The sequence below is a fragment of the Podarcis tiliguerta genome (assembly GCF_965153285.1).
Source record: "Podarcis tiliguerta genome assembly, chromosome: 10".
NCBI classification, from domain to species: domain Eukaryota; kingdom Metazoa; phylum Chordata; class Lepidosauria; order Squamata; family Lacertidae; genus Podarcis; species Podarcis tiliguerta.
The window spans coordinates 50,626,055-50,645,697 of NC_139543.1; the positions used below are offsets into that span (position 1 = coordinate 50,626,055).

The 19,643-nt window shown below is 44.3% G+C and overlaps 1 protein-coding gene across 2 annotated transcripts in view; it reads right to left on the reverse strand.

Moving 5' to 3' along the window:
- Positions 1 to 19,215, reverse strand: part of STAB2 (stabilin 2) — an 86,603-nt gene extending 67,388 nt beyond the window's left edge. The window contains exons 1-10 of one of the 2 annotated variants that reach the window (XM_083401266.1): positions 19,174 to 19,215; positions 15,140 to 15,273; positions 11,802 to 11,917; positions 9,965 to 10,050; positions 9,167 to 9,236; positions 7,261 to 7,356; positions 6,209 to 6,334; positions 5,440 to 5,636; positions 3,233 to 3,366; positions 969 to 1,102 (exon numbers count right to left, since the gene is read on the reverse strand). In XM_083401266.1, coding sequence (XP_083257392.1) covers positions 969 to 1,102; positions 3,233 to 3,366; positions 5,440 to 5,636; positions 6,209 to 6,334; positions 7,261 to 7,356; positions 9,167 to 9,236; positions 9,965 to 10,050; positions 11,802 to 11,917; positions 15,140 to 15,273; positions 19,174 to 19,200 — 1,120 coding nt within the window. In that variant the 5' untranslated portion in view covers positions 19,201 to 19,215. Of the gene's footprint in view, positions 1 to 968; positions 1,103 to 3,232; positions 3,367 to 5,439; positions 5,637 to 6,208; positions 6,335 to 7,260; positions 7,357 to 9,166; positions 9,237 to 9,964; positions 10,051 to 11,801; positions 11,918 to 15,139; positions 15,274 to 17,115; positions 17,401 to 19,173 lie in introns of those variants that run through there. The other variant, XM_083401265.1, reaches the window with a different exon arrangement.
- Positions 19,216 to 19,643: the final 428 nt, after the last annotated feature.

The window sequence follows — 19,643 nt, forward strand, 5'->3', positions numbered from 1 at the left end:
GTAAAATGAATTCTGTATAAGTATTTTTAATGGATTTTTTAAAAATGCATAGAATAAAGGGAGACAACTTTAAGAAATGTATCAGAAGAGTACAACTAATTATTAACATTAAAAAAATAAAGGCCTATAGCCAGGGTCGGCTCATCCTGTTTTGCCACCTAAGGCGAAATTTGCTCATGGGCCTCCAAGAGGTAATTGTGTTTATTCTGAAACAGCTAAAATGTTCGTTTTTGACCATCTAAATTTGGGAGGAGTTGATACTACCGCTTTGGAAACTGTAAACACAACAGTTAATTATAGGGGATGGATTTCTTGCTATCTCCCATCAGCAGTTTCCTCTACTGTCCTTATCCATCCTGTTTCCTCCACAAGTTTATAATCTTCTTCCTCCCATTCTGTGTGTGTGTGTGTGTGTGTGTTGTGTGAAGTTAACAGTCCTTTATGCTAAGATAATGCATGTACTTCCCAGCAATGGCATGATTCAAATGCTAAGCATCCCATTCAGGTACTTTCTGTTCTGAAACTCAGTGGTAGAATGTATGTTTTGCATTCCCTAGTTTTTCCTGGTTCAGAGGGGGAAACTACAGTTCTCAGGACTCTTTGGGAGAAGTAATATGTTTTAAATGGGTGTGCTTTAAATAGATAGTATGGCTGTATCTCTGGATTGCATAGGTTGAGACTGATGGATAGGCCCACAGAGTAGATGGGCGTTGAAGGATCCACCCCAGTTTTATGGATCTGGAGACAAATATAAGGATAAGAGAGCATATCCTTATATCACATGAATACCTATCTTGATTTAGAACTGGTGTTCTTTCAAAAGACCAGAAGGAAATAGCTAGGGAGAACTCTTCAAGATCACTTGAGTCCATCTGGGTCTCAAATATTTCTCATTTGTGAGTCTTCGGACAGTTGCAACACAGCTAAGTTTTGAAATCCAACCTTCTTGGATGAATGTATCTACATACCAAAGAGTTCTATAGTAGAAATTAGTTTTCCTTGCCACTGCCCTCCAGGTTTGGTGTTCATGTCTCTAATCTGGTCCATGATGTTTCCGTGGCAAATATATCCATCACCTTCATAACCCTTTTGGCATGTACATCTGAGCAAAAAAGCAACAGGTATTGCCGTTTACCAGGTGAAGAAACAAACATGAGTAACAGTGTTTTTAACTAAACAATACCATACTGAGTGGTGCTGTGGGTTAAACCACAGAGCCTAGGACTTGCTGATCGGAAGGTTGGCAGATCGAATCCCCGCGACGGGTGAACTCCCAGTCCCTGCTCCTGCCAACCTAGCAGTTTGAAAGCACGTCAAAGTGCAAGCAAATAAATAGGTACTGCTCCGGCGGGAAGGTAAACGGCGTTTCTGTGCGCTGCTCTGGTTCACCAGAAGCGGCTTAGTCATGCTGGCCACATGACCTGGAAGCTGTACACCGGCTCCCTCGGCCAATAAAGTGAGATGAGCACCACAACCCCATGCCTAAAAGGCATAGAAAATCATTCAAAGTGGAATCTGGCAACACAAAGCAGCGGAGACACAATGAAGTTCAACAGATGGGTCTCAACAGTCTTTGAAATAAAAGGCACATCAACAAAAAGCAGTGAGTCAGTTTGGATGTAACATTTCTAGATATGGAATGATAGTATGTGGAATGAACTTAAAGGTGGTTTACCAACTAGGATATCAGGATCTGATCAGTGTCTGCCCTGAGCAGGCGACAGCCCTGCTAAGAGGTAGGACAATCCAAGTAATGTAATAATAAATAATAATAATAATAATAATAATAATAGTAATAATAATAAATGCCGAGCTTTGGCTAGCTTGTTGATTGGTATGTAAATAATACAGAGGAAATGCAGACACGGAATGCTTTGCCACACGAAGCGTATAAACATCTTGCTCTCCCATCCATTCCACCTGGAATTTATTTTTGCAGGGGCCACTAGGTGGCGCGTTGGAAGATGGCTGACAATAACATCTCTCTGACCCATACGAGGTATTAAGGGGCTGCTATGGGAAGTAGGCAGCCTTCCCCCCCCCCAAGGGTATGGGGGGGCCTGCCCTGCCAGCGGTGTTTACAATGCACCCCCTGATTTGAGAGATGGGGGTGCGGAACACTTGGCACAAGCCCTCGGTGGAGTCAGATCTTCCCGACGCCGATTCCAATCAGCGCGTGCTGGTTGCTTCAGCTTGGAATTATAATTGGAACTAATTGGAGAATAATAGATTTGGAAGGCTGAAGCACATATATCAAGTGAAACTCGACGATAAGGACTGCTGACTAATGGATCTCTGTGACCGGGAGTGACGGATGGATAAGTAAATCTTTTGCTGAACTACTACTAAGAGAATGTATGGCTGGAATGAAGGGGGGGTGGAGGGAAAAACCTTTCCGATTTCCCTTGCATGATGTGATAATAATACCCTCCACCCCAGGAAGAAATAAGATCGTCACGCTCTAACAATTCATAAACAGAACTTTAAGATTTGTGTGGGAGGAAATATAATACAATAAGAGAAGATCAAACGGTGAGAAGGAGGAATTTCTATGACGCAGTTAAAAAGAAATGGCGTCTCGCTAAGACAGGCCGGTCGGAGAAGAAGATGAGGGGGAGGAGTATCAGGGCGGTGCGAAGAGGAGAAATGCTGGAATGCAAGTTTGACCTGACAGAGCCCCCTAATTAATTTATTTGATTTACCGGGCCAGCCTGAGGAATAATAATGGACAGACCGAAGATTAATTTTGTTTATGGAAGTATCTAACAGAGGCTGTTCCTGAATAATATGAGTTTGGAAGACTACAAAACCCACACAGTGACACCAAATCTTTCAATCTGTTTGTGAAAATTATCAGAGATCGCAAAGAAAGGAATAAATGATAACAACAAGAAGAGAAAGAAGGTAATAAACGTCTATCCGAATCGAACTGGATGGAACTGTCGAACAAAAGCAGCAAATAAGTGATGTCTGGAGTCATCTGGAATTTGGACTCGTGCGGAGCTTGATATATGGGTACCCCCCAAAAAATTTAAAATTTGGCTGTATAATCTGGAATTAATGTGATTTGAACAATGTGATATGATTGGCCTGTTAATAAAAATTATTTAAAAAAAAAAAAGGAATTTATTTTTGCATAAAACCTCACTTTTGCAGTTTCAATCTTGATAAGCAGCCCAATGAGAGAACAGCAGACATATATCAGAAAGACACCAGAAGATAAACAACTTACTGAGTTTGTCCTGGTGCAGCCATTGTGCATTCAGCATATTTATGGCAGGGGTTGTGAGTTGCACAGATATCCGTCATACTGCACCCAAGCCCAGGTACAAACTTTCTGAAATGTTCTTTGCATTCACAGTGGGACTAAATTGGGAGAAACAAAGAATGTTTTATCAGTCTTTTCTTTTTAAAAAGCATTTCTTTTTAATTATCTCTCTTGTTACCACTGCCTTTCCCATTCCTCCTATTTTGTTCTTTGTTGCTATTTCCTCTCCTACATCCATTGTGCTGCCCGTGTTGAAATGTAAACGGCAAGCTTCTCACTGTCTGGACTGAGAGGCTTTGGAGAAAAGTTCTCAAGCAGCAACTATTCCAAGGAAGATTCGTTCTCGCTCCTCAGTACTTCTGAAGAACAGGCCCCTGGCCCTGGATCCTGCAGCCTCTCCACTGGCCTGAACTGATGGAAGTTACTGTTACCACCAGATTCTGAGGACTCAGCTTCACAGGGGCGGTGCATCCAATTTCGACGCTTGAGGCAAAATGTGAACTTGCACCTTGCCTTTCCTGTCAGCACCAGAACTGCTGCTGCCACTGCTTGCGGCATTTGCTGCTGGCCAAGAACCACCGCCAACACCAGTGCCAATTTCAGGCAATATCACAAAGATTTTGGGTGAAACGAGTTTCTCAAGATGCGCTTCTCAGGGGCAAAAAATATATACAATATATTTAGACTACGTAGGGAAAACAAGTGCCGTAATTTTCGCTCCATAACATGCAGTTTTTTCCGCCTAGAAAGTAAGGGGAAATGTCTGTGTGTGTTATGGAGCGAATGCCTACGGATGGCGGGGGAATCTGCTGCAGTCGTAAGCAGTCTGTGGCTCGCTTTGAAACAGCAAAGCGGGTGTAAGCAGCTCCTGTCAGTGAGACGAGCCGGGGAGGAGGGAGAGAAGCAGAGCGGGAGAGGAGAGGAGCCGCTTACACTGAGTGTAAGCGGCTCCTGTCCGGTTGGCTGCTTTAAAACAACCCCTGCTCTCTGTCCCTCTCTCCTCCCCACTGAGCTCCCTAAGTAGCAGCAAAGCTTTTCAGCGAGCCGAGCCGGGGAGGAGGGAGAGAAGCAGAGCCTGCTTGTTTTAAAGAAGCAAAGCGGGAGAGGAGAGGAGCCTTCTCCCCTTAAACCCCTCTCCTGCATTATTAGCAGCATCCTTCTCCACACACCCCACGCGTGTTCCTTCTCCCGTTAAACCCCTCTCCTGCATTATTAGCAGCATCCTTCTCCACACACCCCACACATGTTCCTTCTCTCCTTAAACTCCTCTCCTGCATTATTAGCAGCATCCTTCTCCACACCCCCACGCGTGTTCCTTCTCCCCTTAAACTCCTCTCCTGCATTATTAGCAGCATCCTTCTCCACACCCCCATGCGTGTTCCTTCTCCCCTTAAACTCATCTCCTGCATTATTATTAGCATCCTTCTCCACACACCCCACGTGTGCTCCTTGTCCCTTGAGTGCTTTTCCTTCCCTCCCCACTTAAAACATGGTTACAAAGCACGGATCCACATGGCTCCTCAGGATTTTTGCACTGGGTCACCCCAAATTCACCATCAGATCACATAGCATGTCCATGGCTATAGCCTGCACCAAAAAACACACACACACCCACTGTTTCATGGGGCCGCAATGGTGCAAAAACGTGGTTACAAAGCATGGATCCACATGGATCCTCAGGATTTTTGCATTGGGCTACCACAAACTCAACGTCAGATCACATGTCTGTGGCCACAGCATGAACCACAAAAATCATACATCCACTGTTTCGTTTAGAATTTTTCCCTTGTTTTCCTCCTCTAAAAACTACGTGCATGTTATGGTCAGGTGCGTGTTATAGAGCAAAAAATACAGTACTTGGTCTCCATTGATTTGAGAATAAAATGTCATGTGTGCAAAACATAAATGGCATTGCTGTAATGAACTGTGAAGGTTGTGGTCCAGTCAGAAAACCTGACCCTACGAAAATTTTGTGGAAGTAAAGTCTTTGCAAGAGAGAGAGGCTGAAAAGAGAATGCTTAAAGTCCTTTCATGGTGCTTAAAGTCTTTTCATAATGTGCTATGTTTGCGATTTTTCTGCCACTGTTTGGAGAATCAGCTCAGTGAAGTGTGTCTGGACTTAACCCTTTCCCCTAAAATTTGGTCAACATTTATTTCAGAGTTGCACTTACCTTTCCAGGGCCATCATATTTGCAGACAGTAGACTCGGTGGGGCAATCCCCAAAGTTTGTCTGGCAAGGATCTATTGGTATGCAAACTTCGCCATCTCCCGTGTAACCATACTGGCATGTACATTTGTGACGATTGGGTCCAAGGTAGAGGCAATCGGCATGAGGATCACAAACCTGCTTTGAGCATGGGTTGATGGCTTGGGGGTTGGAGAAAAAAGTGAGGTAAATAAAGACCAGAAATGAATAAAAAACAAACACAGATTGTTTTCATTTTTCCACATCAACAAAAGACCTGGAAAAGAAGTGAATGATAGGAGTCTCTTTGCCACTTGATTGGATGATACCAACAATGATTTACCAAGAAGGATGGATGCCCTCAGTTTTGGGTGGGGGGCAATTGAGGGTGGAGAGCAAAGGCTCCCCGCTTGCCACAGAACAACAGAAGCTGGCCACAGAGCCATCTTATTCAGCACTGTTGCTGACTGGCTAGAAACCCCAAGTCAGGCTTCCTCAAACTCGGCCCTCCAGAAGTTTTTCGCCTACAACTCCCACGATCCCTAGCTAGCAGGACCAACACAAGGAGTTATCATCCATATTCATTCTTTTTCTCTTAAAATTACGCAGGAGTTGGCTGATTGACCAATGCTGTGAAACAACGTGCATTACTAAAGTGTATGAAAACGCAGCTTCATACGCGCTGAAATTAAAATGACCTCACCTGCCTGAGTTTGCTGTGTTTCAAATGTTTCAAACCTGCCTGGTTACTTACGTTCACACTGTTTGCCATCTCCTTCATAGTTGGGGAGGCATTTGCATTCCATTTGGCTTTCATCTCTACTGGAAACGGAGCACCTGGAGTTTTCTGGGCAGCGCAAGGCTTGGCATTCGGGGATTGCTAGGACAGAAAGAGGCCCGTTAATTATATGGGTCCAAACATCTTCTCAAGCTATATACAGAAGTGTTAATTACGCTGTGGCAAAAGCCAGGAAGCGAGACAACGTACAGCTGATACAGAGCGCTCTGCACTGTGTAACATTTCTACCTACTCCATAACTTTCTCACCTGCCATATGCTGCTGCTACAATTGTCATACTAGTGGCAATAGTGGTGAAAAACTGTTGGCATGTACAGACCTTCGAGAAGCGCAGCCCACCTGCATGATGCACTTGTTGTAATCTGATCCTTTGAATGGCTTACCATTCGTTGCCACTATATGTCAGGGGCTAGACTGAGGAGGAATGGTGGGGGCTGCCCCTCTACCTCCTGCACTTCCCAGAGAAGAGGGAGACAGTATAGATTTAGAACAGTGGTTTGCAGAAGGTAACAGTTCAGAGGGAGTGGGGAGAAGCTGGGAAATATTGGGAGAGGAGCAGGAGGAAGAAGCACCAGGGGAGAGAGAGCTGACAGACTTAGTGTCTTTGGAAAGCATGCCAGACCCCCCTTCTCCCAGGTCCCGGCGAGCATTGAGAGTAGGAGAACAGAAGGCTCAGAGGCAGAAAGGACAGATCAGCCGGTACAGGGATGACGTATGATAGGAGAGATGGAGGGGGTGGGACTTTACTTGGAGCAATGCCATTATTGGAATGGAGAGGCACTTTTCAAATCCCCTCTCTGTGAATATTGATTAAAGGACTTGGTAAGAACTCTTCTTGTTATCTATGTGTACTTCTTGGCTGCCCACTGGGGGAGGGATCAGATTCTCTGAAGCCTGATACTACACAAGTCAAACTGTTCATTAATTTGGGCCACCCCACCTGCCGTAATTAGACTACCATCTACATATGCTCATCTCGTATGCTCAGGAACAGAAGTGTCACTTACGTTGGTCACAGCTAGGGCCTTTGTATCCAGACAAACATGTGCATTTTCCATCTCCGGTTATCCCACTGTTGCATATTCCATGAACGCAGCTGCATACTAGGAGCAGGAATGAAGCCTTTAGAGCAGTCGGCGATATTTTAGCTACACATTTAAGACTACAGATATTTCAATGCAAAAGTTAATAGGGTCACGGGGCTCTGTGTGGAGGACAAATTTATGACCACAGAATACGGCTTGCTACTTCCCAACCCAGCCTCACTATGATTTGCTCATGGTACACAGGTTGTGTGAAGGCCCGCCATTGTCCAGATACAGTGGTGGTTAAATACGCAACTGCTTACCCATTGTTAAAATTACTTGGCAATGTCCCTAGAAACCTTCAAGCCCCATGGTAGGAAGCAGAGGCTGCCAGAAAGGAGCATAAAGGCATATCCTGAATGTTCTACTGTTCATTATATACTTTTCAGCAGTGTCAGCAACACTCCTAGATCATTGTTATGAATAATTCTGACAACATTGCTTTCCAAGAATGCTTATATAATTTATCCTCAGAGGAACTCTGGGAGATAGGTTACTTTTACACAGGTGATGATATGGAAGAATTAATAGATGGCTGTTTGTCCAAGACCTCTGGGCAGAAGTGGATTTTTCCTCCATTTCATTTTGTCCCCAGACCTTCAATGTGTTCCATATACAGTACTTGTTTTCTAGTTAGAAGTGCCTTGCAGAACAACTCAGCTGTGCGTGCTGCATAGGAAATATCCGTAGGAAATGTCTTCAATACATTCTCAGCATGTCAGCACCTACTAACCTATATCCTGATTGCTGCAGTTTCCTTCTATACTTACAACAGAAGCTATCTACAGGAAACATTCCTGTCTGAGAAAAGGTTAATGTATGAGACTGCAGAAGCTCAATTCCTGCAAAACCTTCTCGTTTGGTTAGATGGGGCTGCAGCTCAGTGGTTGAGCACATGCTTTGCATGCAGAAGGACTCAGGCACACTCCTTGGCCTCTCCAGGTAGCTGGAAGAGCCAGTGTGCAATAGGGGATAAAGCACTGGGCTGGAATTGAGGAGAACCAGCTTAAAATCCCCAACTCAAAGTTCAGTAAAACTCCCTGGATGTTAATTATTGAAGTGTTGCAATCTCTCACAGGAGGAAGATGGAGTTTGGGCTTCCACAGAGTTGGACAAAGGCTTAGGGGGCATTGGCAGTGGGGTTAGTTGGGGTGCAGACACCTGCAATTTATTGTTTCTGCATAGAGTGGTTAGTGCCTCAGAATTATTTCTCATTCTTAAGAAGGGTCCCAGGGCTGGTTACAACATTAGCCAAGTAACAACCTCTTCATCATCACTCTACAAGGAAGATCCTGGCTGCTCCACGATAACAATTTTGCTGCACAAAATAGTAATTTGAACAATCTAATCGTGCATAGAAAATCTATAATCACACGCAACTGCTTTTAGCATGGCAACTGCTAGGTGACATGAATAAAAAACCTGGGAACATGGGGAATAACATGGCTACATGACTGCAATTTCACACATGTAGCTGCAGATCAACATGAATTTGGGGATAATCTGGATGCATAGATATATTTCTCAGGTATATCTTCTTGCAAAAAACAACAACCATGAACAGCATGGTGGCCTGCCTTACATTTCAAGATAAACCCTTTGGACAGCACAGAGTATTTGCCAGATTATGGATGCTCCTCATAAGTGGCATTTAAGAAGCATACTTGGATGGGAACAAAGCATTTGCTTTGAGTGAAGGATTATGTTTTCCTAATGCCAAAATAGGACATTATCTCTGCAACCTATTGTGTGGTACTGGAATTTTCATTTATGAGTTAGTACATTCTATTTTTAAAGGAGCCTAACACCCTACCCAAACTAGACATACCTGAGGTACAATTAGGTCCATAGAGATTGTCTTCTGCACATTTTTCGCAGGCAGTTCCACCAAAGCCTTTCTACAAGAAGCAGCATTTAAAAATAAGGGTGGTTACGAAAGTATAACAGCTGATACAAGACTCAGGCTGCAAACTCATGACTACATTATGACTGCATTTGCAAGCCATGCTAAACTATGGTTTAGTGTGATGTGAACATGCAGGAACAAGGCCCAGCAAGTCTCCAGCTTTGCACCCACCCCCCTTTCTCCTCCTCCTCCATGTTCAGAACCTTGTGCTTCTGCTTTTACTTAACCACGGTTTGTCATGCCATCCAGTCTAACAAAGCGTGGAGAACGTTAACTATGATCAGCACCAAACGAGACAACTTCTATAACTGATGAAGCTGGCTTGTTTAAACAAACCACAGCTAAGATTAATCACTGGTAAACTGGTAAAGTAAACCACCTCATTTATTTGCTTCCATTCTCATATGTGTGTGTGTTTACTTAAGAGCCTTATTCTTTTTGCTTTGCTTTTCTAAGCTGGGTCCAAGCTGATATGGCAAGCTGTGAAAAATCAAAAGCAGCTGTTTCCTAACCTGCCTCCCAGCTGTGTGGTTTATTGTGATGTGTGAATGCGTCCATAGTGTAATTGGGCAGGTCGCCTACTAAGCATATGGCAGAAGTGAGATTTAAACAGAGACTTCAGAGTTCATAACTCAGGTTTTTCCTAAAAATTATTAAGAAGCCACACTGTAGTCATTAATTCTGTGCCATTTCTCAGCTGTAATAACAAAAAGCACATACCTTGCAGGTGCAGGTTCCGTTTCCGATAACACCTTGAAAACAACGCCCCTTGTTATTACAGGGCAATGCTGCTCCACCAGGACATTCTGAAAACAAGCCATCAACAAAACTCAGTTTAATGGTGACGAGTTTTATAGTAGAGCAGTGAGCTTGTTAAAATCTGTTCAGATAGGCATTTTGGGTCAGTACAGGAGTTGTGCTGGCCAGCTGACCATATAAAACACTGTACCCTGACAGGTTCTTTTCCAGTTCCCAAAAAGGGAGAGCAAGTGTCAAGGTTAATTCTCCACCCCCATCACCACCGCTGCACACCCTAGATAAGGGGTGGAGAACCTGTCTCCCTCCAGGTGTTTTCAACTCCAACTCCCATCCAGCATAGCCAATGGTTAGGAATCATGGCAGCTGCAGTCAGGCTAACATCTGGAGATGTTTCACCAGATGTGAAAATGGAAATCACAGAAAGGTGGAAAAAGACAAGTTCATAACCTACGCTAAGAACCTGAAGATTGGACTGCTGTGATGCGCTCTATGTAGTGCTGACCTTGAGGTTGACCTGGAATCTGAAGCTAATGCAAAATGCAGTGGCTTGACTGCTCACTAGGGTGGCATACTGCCATCATATTACCCTCTTACTGCAAGAATTGCATTGCCTGCCAATTAGCCAATGGGTGAAGTTCAAGGGGCTGGTTTTGGTACACCACTTGGGACCAGGACACCCAAAAGATGGCCTCTTGGGAGATCATCTTCTTGGGAGGTCTACTCCACACACTGTTGGAATTGGGCCTTTACTGTGGTGGCACCTACTCACTGCCTATCTCTTCGTCCTTTTGGTGCCGGTTGAATATAGTTGCCTTTCAACAAGCCTTCTAAAATCTTTATTCCACTTGGTACCTGTCTCTGATTTTGAACAGATTTTGTGTATGTGCTGCTGTTGTTTTTAAAACATTTTTTTTAAAAAAATACTTTTATGTGTGTCGCTGTTTTATATATGTCATTGTACACTGGTTTGGGGAGAATCATGGGAAGCAATCCAGGAAATTAAAAAAAAAGAATGCAATAGTAATAAATAACCTTTCGCTGCTGGAGAGGCAACATGGAGTGCCATATTGCAGAATGGGCTACAGAAGACCATGGACATTAGTCCAAGAACTCTGTAAGGAATCTGGTACAGATTCAACTCCTGGTGTCTGTAGTTAAAAGGATCAGTAGCAGGCAGCGATCTGCCTAAAACAGCAAAATGTTTCAGGTTGGCCTGAAGCAATAGATCAGGCACCCCCAAACTCAGTCCTCCAGATGTTTTGAGTCTACAATTCCCATCATCCCTGACCACTGGTCCTATTAGCTAGGGATGATGGGAGTTGTAGCCCCAAAACATCTGGAGTGCCGAGTTTGCCTATGCCTGCAATAGGCTAACCAAATGGCATTCAGACTCTGAGAGCAAGATCCAGAAAAGTGCTTAGGCTCATGCATTGGACTGTTCTCAATGAAGGAAGTGTGTGCGCCCATGAAGCAGTCACCTGAAAACTGCTGACAGCTTTATTCCATTTCCTGGCTGCCTCTTGTTTTGAAGCTACAGCAGAGGGGTAGCCAGTCCTCTGTATCAGTTCGCAGAACTACCATTATTATCAGTATTTTTCTACAGCTGAACCTTGGCAAGAAAAGGGCTTCCTCTTTTTATTTACATTTCGTTAAAGTGCTATATCCTCTACCACTAACAACAGGAATGTGGACCAGACCAGTAGCCAGTCTGACTGGGGCTGACGTGAACTGCAGCCCAAGAACATCTGGAGGACTACAGGTGGGAGAAGGCAGATGTTTGCCGATAAGACGCTTTTACCTAGGCATTCGGGCCCCCAATATCCTTGGCAACATTGCGACTGCTGGAATTCCCTCATGCATAAGTGCCGGCATCCAGGGAGGGAGAGGGTAAAACTCCTGATTTCAAGGTAGTACCTGGAAGAAAAGGATTTGGGGTTTTGTTAAAGTCGCACAGTTAACAGCTGAATCCCTAAAAAGGCTTCCGCCTTTTAAAAGTGGCTCTCATGGGCTGCTTCTGCTGGTTTCCCACATTCCTGAGGTTTTGTTGGCCTTCACTAGAGATCGAGCCTTTAGCATGGCAGCCCTGCCCTGTGGAACTTTCTGTCTGTAGAGATTTGGCTGGAATCACCCCTGCCTTCTTTCAAACGCCTACTCTGGGTAAAAGTTAGTTGCCTACATGCCACTATTAAGCTGCCACTCAGATTCCTTCACTGGCCTCTTTACACAAACTCTCTGCCCTTATTTTCAAAGTCCAGCAACAACAACAATAACAACAACAATTTATTACTTATACCCCCGCCTATCTGGCCGGGCCTCCCCAGCCACCCTGGGCAGCTTCCAACAGGATATTTAAAACACAATAAAACACAATAAAATATCCTGTTGGAAGCTGGGCAGCTTCCAACAGGATATTTAAAACACAATAAAACATCAAACATTAAAAACTTCCCTAAACAGGGCTGCCTTCAGATATCCTCTAAAAGTCAGTATTTCCTTGACACAGGGTGGGTGCCACTACTGAGAAGGCCCTCTGCCTGGTTCCTTGTAACCTCGCAGTGAGGGAACCGCCGGAAGGCCCTCGGAGCTGGACCTCAGTGTCCAGGCTGAATGAGTCTAGAGATATTCCTTCAAGTATAGGGTACAGTGGTACCTCGGGTTAAGTACTTAATTCGTTCCGGAGGTCTGTTCTTAACCTGAAACTGTTCTTAACCTGAAGCACCACTTTAGCTAATGGGGCCTCCTGCTGCTGCTGCGCCGCCGGAGCACGATTTCTGTTCTCATTCTGAAGCAAAGTTCTTAACCTGAGGTAATATTTCTGGGTTAGTGGAATCTGTAACCTGAAGCGTCTGTAACCAGAGGTACCACTGTACTATGCCAAGGCCGTGTAGGGCTTGTCTTAAGTCTTGTCTTAACCTCCTTTCAGCTCTTCTTTTTCACTGGATTCTTAGCAAGGTTCTCACTCCTATACAAGGCTGCCATTGCTGTTGTGTAAGATGCCAGGCCTTTTGGCCATTTAAAATCCATGACCATGACAGAGTGCAACATTCGGCAGGTGCACTTTTCCCCAACAACTTTACAGGAGAAATTGCACCTGTGGAACTTGCGGTCCTCCTCCTCAAAGCTCTAATGGCCAAGAAATAAAAAAGGCAGGATGTTTTGGCGCTCCAGATGAAACTGAAAACGTCGCACCTTGCCTCCTCCTCCACCTCCTCAGCAGGCACTACCTGGAAGTGGCCCGGGAAGTAAAAGAAGCCTAGACGGCAAGAATGGGAGCAGGTGGCAGGGGCAGGCAGTGGAAACACAGTGGATGGGCTGCGGTCCTGTCCAGAGCCTGCCACCCTGAGGTGACTGCCTCACAACGCCACACGGGCAGGCCCTGCTCCCAATAATTTAATAAAGGGCCTGCAATTCTCATAGAAAAATACTGTCTTTTCCTTAATATCTCTTAATAGCTTAGCCATCCTTGAGACATTCCATACTGCAGCTAAGTACATTTTCAGGGTCTCTTTTAATGTTTTGCATTTATGCAACGACCATGCAGGGGGACATCGTGACTGGCTCAGCCATCAACACAAGTTTTTTCATTATGATATTTGAATGCACACATGCACACTGCACTCAGCTGCACCCGTGTAGTGGGGCCTCTTCTCTACACCTTCCAGAGCCTTGAAAAGCACATACGAATGTTCCCTATGGCATATTGGAGACCTGGTCTGTGTGTGAAGAAGTTGTATGCATGAGAAGAAGAAGAAGAAGAAGAAGAGTTTGGATTTGATATCCCGCCTTTCACTCCCCTTCAGGAATCTCAAAGCGGCTAACAATCTCCTTTCCCTTCCTCCCCCCACAACAAACACTCTGTGAGGTGAGTGGGGCTGAGAGACTTCAAGGAAGTGTGACTGGCCCAAGGTCACCCAGCAGCTGCATGTGGAGGAGCGGAGACGCGAACCCAGTTCCCCAGATTACGTGACTACCGCTCTTAACCACTACACCACACTACACCACTACCGCTCTTAACCACTACACCACACCACACTGAGGATCTTTTCAATCTGTGTAACAAACACATGCAGATCCTGCTATTGTGGTGTGCTAGTCTGTGACACATGTGTTTGTTGTATACGCAGAAAACATTTGAAGAGAAACAGCTTTAGGGCCTCGCCTCTCCGGATTTGAAGCTGAGGAGCAGGGCAAGCAGGTGCCATCCCATATAGTAAAGGTAAAAGGTAAAGAACCCCTGAACATTTAAGTCCAGTCAAAGGCGACTATGGGGCTGTGGCACTCATCTTGCTTTCAAACCAAGGGAACTGGCATTTGTTCACAGACAGCTTTCCAGGTCATGTGGCCAGCATAATTAAACTGCTTCTGGCACAACGGAACACCGTGACGGAAACCAGAGCGCACGGAAACACTGTTTACCTTCCTGCTGCAGCGGTACCTATTTATCTACTTGCTTCCAAACTGCTAGGTGGGCAGAAGCTGGGACAGAGCAACATGAGTTCACCGCGTTGTGGGGATTCGAACCGCCAACCTTCTGATTGGCAAGCCCAAGAGGCTCAGTGGTTTAGACCACAGTGCCTTTTACATTCCATATAGTATCCATAGATCTATTGTGTGAATGGGGCTTACGCTTATTGGCAATACAGTGGTGCCTCGCAAGACGAAATTAATTCGTTCCGCGAGTTTTTTCGTTATGCGAGTTTTTTTGTCTTGCGAAGCACCACTGCATTTAAACACTGACAACGGCGGCGAGAAGCAGGACAGCTGCCGCAGCCGGTACCTCAGACTCACCCGCGCGTTGTGGCCACCGTGCGACGCGGCTGCTGGAGGGCGGCGGGGCTCAGGAGCGCGACTCCTGGGAGAGAGAGGCGCTGGCGGCAACGGCTCTCTGAGGGGAGCGCGCGAGGGGGGTCAGCCGGAAGGTGGGAGGGAGCCGGAGGAGCGGGGAAGTGAGCGTGCGTGCGTGCAGTGACCGAGAGGCAGGGCTGTTTCGTCTAGCGAAGCAAGCCCTTAGGAAAATCGGTCTTGCGAAGCACCTCAGAAAACGAAAAACCCTTTCGTCTTGCGAGTTTTTCGTCTTCCGAGGCATTCGTCTTGCGGGGTACCACTGTATCAATATGTAGTAAACAAGTGAATTACCTGCAGTCACGTATCCCAGAGCTATTGGTGATTTTGGTATAACCTTCAGGACAACTGATTTCATAGTTGAGGGAACAAGACCTGCATTTGGTTTTTGTGGTAACAAGTGCCTTCTCGTCACATTTGTTCTTTGCCTGAGAGCGAAGTGAGGGAAAACAGAATTAAGGCAATTAGAGCTGCCCACAGTCGCACCTATTGTCATAATAGAGCTTTCAGCAGCAGTTGGGTGTGTTGACAAATCATTTAGTAGAGGCTCAGCGTTAGTGGAGGGAGTCAAATAATATGTATGAAGTCAAAGAAGTTTACAGTCAGCGGAGGAGGCAGAATAATAACAATGCCTTAAATGCTAAGCTTAATAGAACAGCAGCACTTTACCCTCCCATTGTGCCCTGAGGCCTCTGAGAGCCAAACTAAACGGCATGTTAAAATGCATGGTTACATTTGTGTGCCTTTTAATTTGTTCACAAAAACAATAGCATTGGCTAAAGAATAGACCTTGGACTAGGAATGTGGTGCAGGGCAGGAGAGGTTTTAACAATTTTTCTGTGCTGTTTTCCTGACCAAAAAAAAAAATATGTGCTCATGAAGCCACTGGCTCCAGGAGGAAAACTAAGAACCTGAAAAAGAGCCCTGTGCTGGATGAGGCCACAGGCCCACTTAATTCAGCATCTTTTCCTCACAGTGGCCAACCAGGTGCTCATGGGCAGACCACAAAACTTGCAAAATGTGTACTTAAGTCAAAACTGCATGCAAAAATGTGTTTGTTAAGATAAATCTGCTAAGGAATTTTTTTTTAAAAAAAATATTTTTATTAAGTTTTTAACACAAAAAGTAGAACAAAAAGAAAACAACAGCAAAACAGAAAAATACAAAATTACAAAAACACAAAACATCAAAAAGAAAAAAACAGTAATAAAAACGATTCCATTTTCATAGTAATTCTTGCATTCCCTTATTTCACCGACTTCCCCACACCTCCCTTCACTGTATTCCAAATCTTAAATTTAATCAGCAAATCCCTTCCCTCTGCCTTAATTGATCCTTATCCTAATTTTGATATCTTAATATAGCTTAATCCCTTTAATATCTTAAATATTAAATCTTTTAAATTTACAACTTTTTACTAATAACCTTTTACATTCAATCTGATGTCATTCTAACATTCATTAATCTTATAATATTTCTGCAGATAGTCTTTAAATTTCTTCCAGTCTTCTGCTAAGGAATTTTCATGATGAAGATTTTTTTTTAAAAAAATGGCGAATTGCTGCAGAAATGTTGAGAGCTGGATTTAAGACTAGAAAAAGTAGAAGCTGAGAGAACCCAAACTGACATAGAACCCCAGCTCCTTGGGAAACTTTACTTTTCTACAGTGCTTTTTCCCTTAAATAATGTTTAGGGGTACTCTCATTTTCCTACTCATATTGAAATACTGCCCCTCAATGAGGCCAAACTTAGATTCACAAAATGTTTAGGGGTCTGCGTCCCCCCAGAAAAAAAGCACTGCTTCTCAGTAAATTTTATGCATGTCCACTCAGAAGTAAGCCCCATTATGCACAACAGCACTTATTTCAAAAGAAGTGCGTAGCCTTAGTTACCCAAATCTCTTTCATGGAGAGAACAATGGATACACCAACATTTCAGAGCCAAGAGAGTCCAAGATTAGTTCTAAAATCTATCTCAGAGATCAGGCTCAAGTCCTCTGCCTGTTTTACTCTGTACCTGTTCAAACTCAATTTCTCGCCTGTAGGTGTGTTTATGGGAGATAGTCAACTAAGCAGAGAAAACCTATTGAAATTAATGGACCTAACTTCATCATGTTCATTAATTTCAGAGAGCCTACTGCGAGTAAAAGTTAGTTGAATACCAGCCAACAGGTTTATCCATAGCTACTCCTCCTTTCTCTATAAACATCCAGTATGGATCCTCATGAAAAACTCTGGTATCGTCATCTAAAAACAAAGCACACTACTTACCTGTTCAGCTGTTTTCATTAAAGTGATGGTATTTGTAATTAAAGACGATACGAGAAATAAAAATGCCAAGTGTTTCTCCATGATGAAAAATAGTTGCTCGTAAATGCTGATGTCGTAGCAACACAATTTTACAAAATTCTGCCGTGCTCAGTTCATCTACATTATTAGACAAAAGCGAGTGCCATTCAAAATATATCCTTTTTACCTTCTCCCAAAGCAGGCAATGAATGGAGAGCATGTGAAACCTGACCTTAGATAGCAAAGGCTGCCCAAATGCATGTGGTTGCAGAAAGTGCTCACAGCAAACTCATTTAACACTTCCTAACTGGCATCCTGCCAGACTTTACTGTGCAAATTCTCCTCCCTGGGCCCCCTCCTCAATTTCTGGAGTTGTTGACAGCAGATTTCCAAGGACACTGAGGACTGGTGACAGAAGATAAAGTTCTGGTCATGAGTCAATGTGTCACCCACTAACCTTTCTTAAATGAAGTGAGACAGATCTTGGTTTTATTTTATTTTATTGCAAAGATGTGAGTGTAACAGAGCACAATAAAAGGCTTATCAGAGGTGGGCAAAATAGCATCTCTAAGTTTCCAGTTAGTTGTAGCAAGTGCTTACTTCATGTTGTGATATCTTATCGATTCTTTTAAGAAGGCTAGGATAGACGACACATGTTTTTGTAAAGCAGTCCTAATTACCTGCATGCCTCACAGTGCAAACAAACATTTGAGGCTGCCTCCAGACTGTCTGGGACGCGGGTGGCGCTGTGGGTAAAACCTCAGTGCCTAGGACTTGCTGATCTTATGGTCGGCGGTTCGAAACCCCACGGCGGGGTGAGCTCCCGTCTTTCGGCCCCAGCTCCTGCCCACCTAGCAGTTTGAAAGCACCCCTAAGTGCAAGTAGATAAATAGGTACCGCTTTATAGCGGGAAGGTAAACGTTTCCATGTGCTGCGCTGGTGCTGGCTTGCCAGAGCAGCTTCGTCACACTGGCCACGTGACCCGGAAGTGTCTCCAGACAGCGCTGGCCCCCAGCCTCTTAAGTGAGATGGGCGCACAACCCTAGAGTCGGACACGACTGGCCTGTACGGGCAGGGGTACCTTTACCTTTACCTTTACCAGACTGTCTGTATTTTGCAGGAGGGATTTATTTGCATACCAGACATATAAGTTTGCACAATTAAAGTGGATGGAAGTGCTCTGTTGCCTTGGCTGAACAAATCCAGAAGAAAACTTTCATTTTCTAGAGATATTGGGAAATTAAATTGGTCAATCTGTCCTAGAGGAGGAATGGGCTTGGATTTGAAGGAGTGTCCTCTCCCAGTTGATGTCAGTAGATCAAAGGAAGATTTCTATAAAAAAAGAATTCCAATGGCATCTTACAACGCCAAGTCCCAGTTTCAGAATAGCATTTGAAAATATGTCACATTGGTGTTACAGTATAACCATGCTAACGTTTTTTTTATAGGAATCAGAGGGAGGCAAAATGCTGAGTGGCTTATTTATGGGAAAGCTAAGGGTTGCTTTTTTTTTTAGCTTTTTGGAATGACAGATTTGTACTTTTTCTTTATTGTGGATGGTTGCATGTAATTATTTAATTTTGTGTAAACTGGCTTTGCAAGAGTTTTGAGACCCAAATGATATTGGTCATGAGATACAGCAAGTCCACAACTTGTGCACATTTAGCTTCCCACAGGTGGAAATTTCAAACAAAAAATTAGAAGCAGGTGGGAAAGGGTCGAGGTTCTGGGGAAAATGACTTTTATATTCTCACCCACCATTTAAAATCACATATAGTTTTAAAATCACATATAGTCTTGACTAGATGCGATTTTGGCTTTAGGCGTGATTCCCTGGAATGTAACCCCCACAATAAGTTGCAGGCCTAACTGCACTACTGACTTTTCCAGGGCAAAACCAGAGGTGCTCTAATCAGGAATACCGCCAAAGGTCAGATACGGACTGAACCCGTTGTTTCCGGTATGCCTTGGGATATCCTCCGGGGAAAACAGAAGTTGAAATTGGCCCTTTCAGGTTCTCTAATTACAGTTTATCCTCACGTTTCCTCGTTGAATGTAGGTAAGCATCCGCTACTGATCAGGTTCCCTCTACTGGCAACGTGTGTGTATTGCACCTTATAATCTAGTACGGAGGGAAACAAGAAGGAGAGATCAGATCAGATCAGATATTTCCATATACAGTATATATAGAAAGAAATCCTAAGAAGAGGTTCCTCCTCCTAAAAACCCAGCACAATGTAGTCTGAGTATGCTCAGTTTCCATGGAATACTGACGGATGGGAGGGGTAGTAGGCTAGTTTCTATACATACTTTCACATCCCTTTCTAACCTCCATGTAGACAATCAAGGACATTCTCCAGCCAGGCAAAAACACGTGTGTGTGTGTGTGTTTGTGTGCGTGTGAGTAGCAGGGCCTGGGGTGGGGTATGACCTGGACATACTGGATGTGGCCTGGGAAGAGTTCTGAGGACCAGGGAGAGACCTGGAGGATAGACAATGCTGATCTAGAC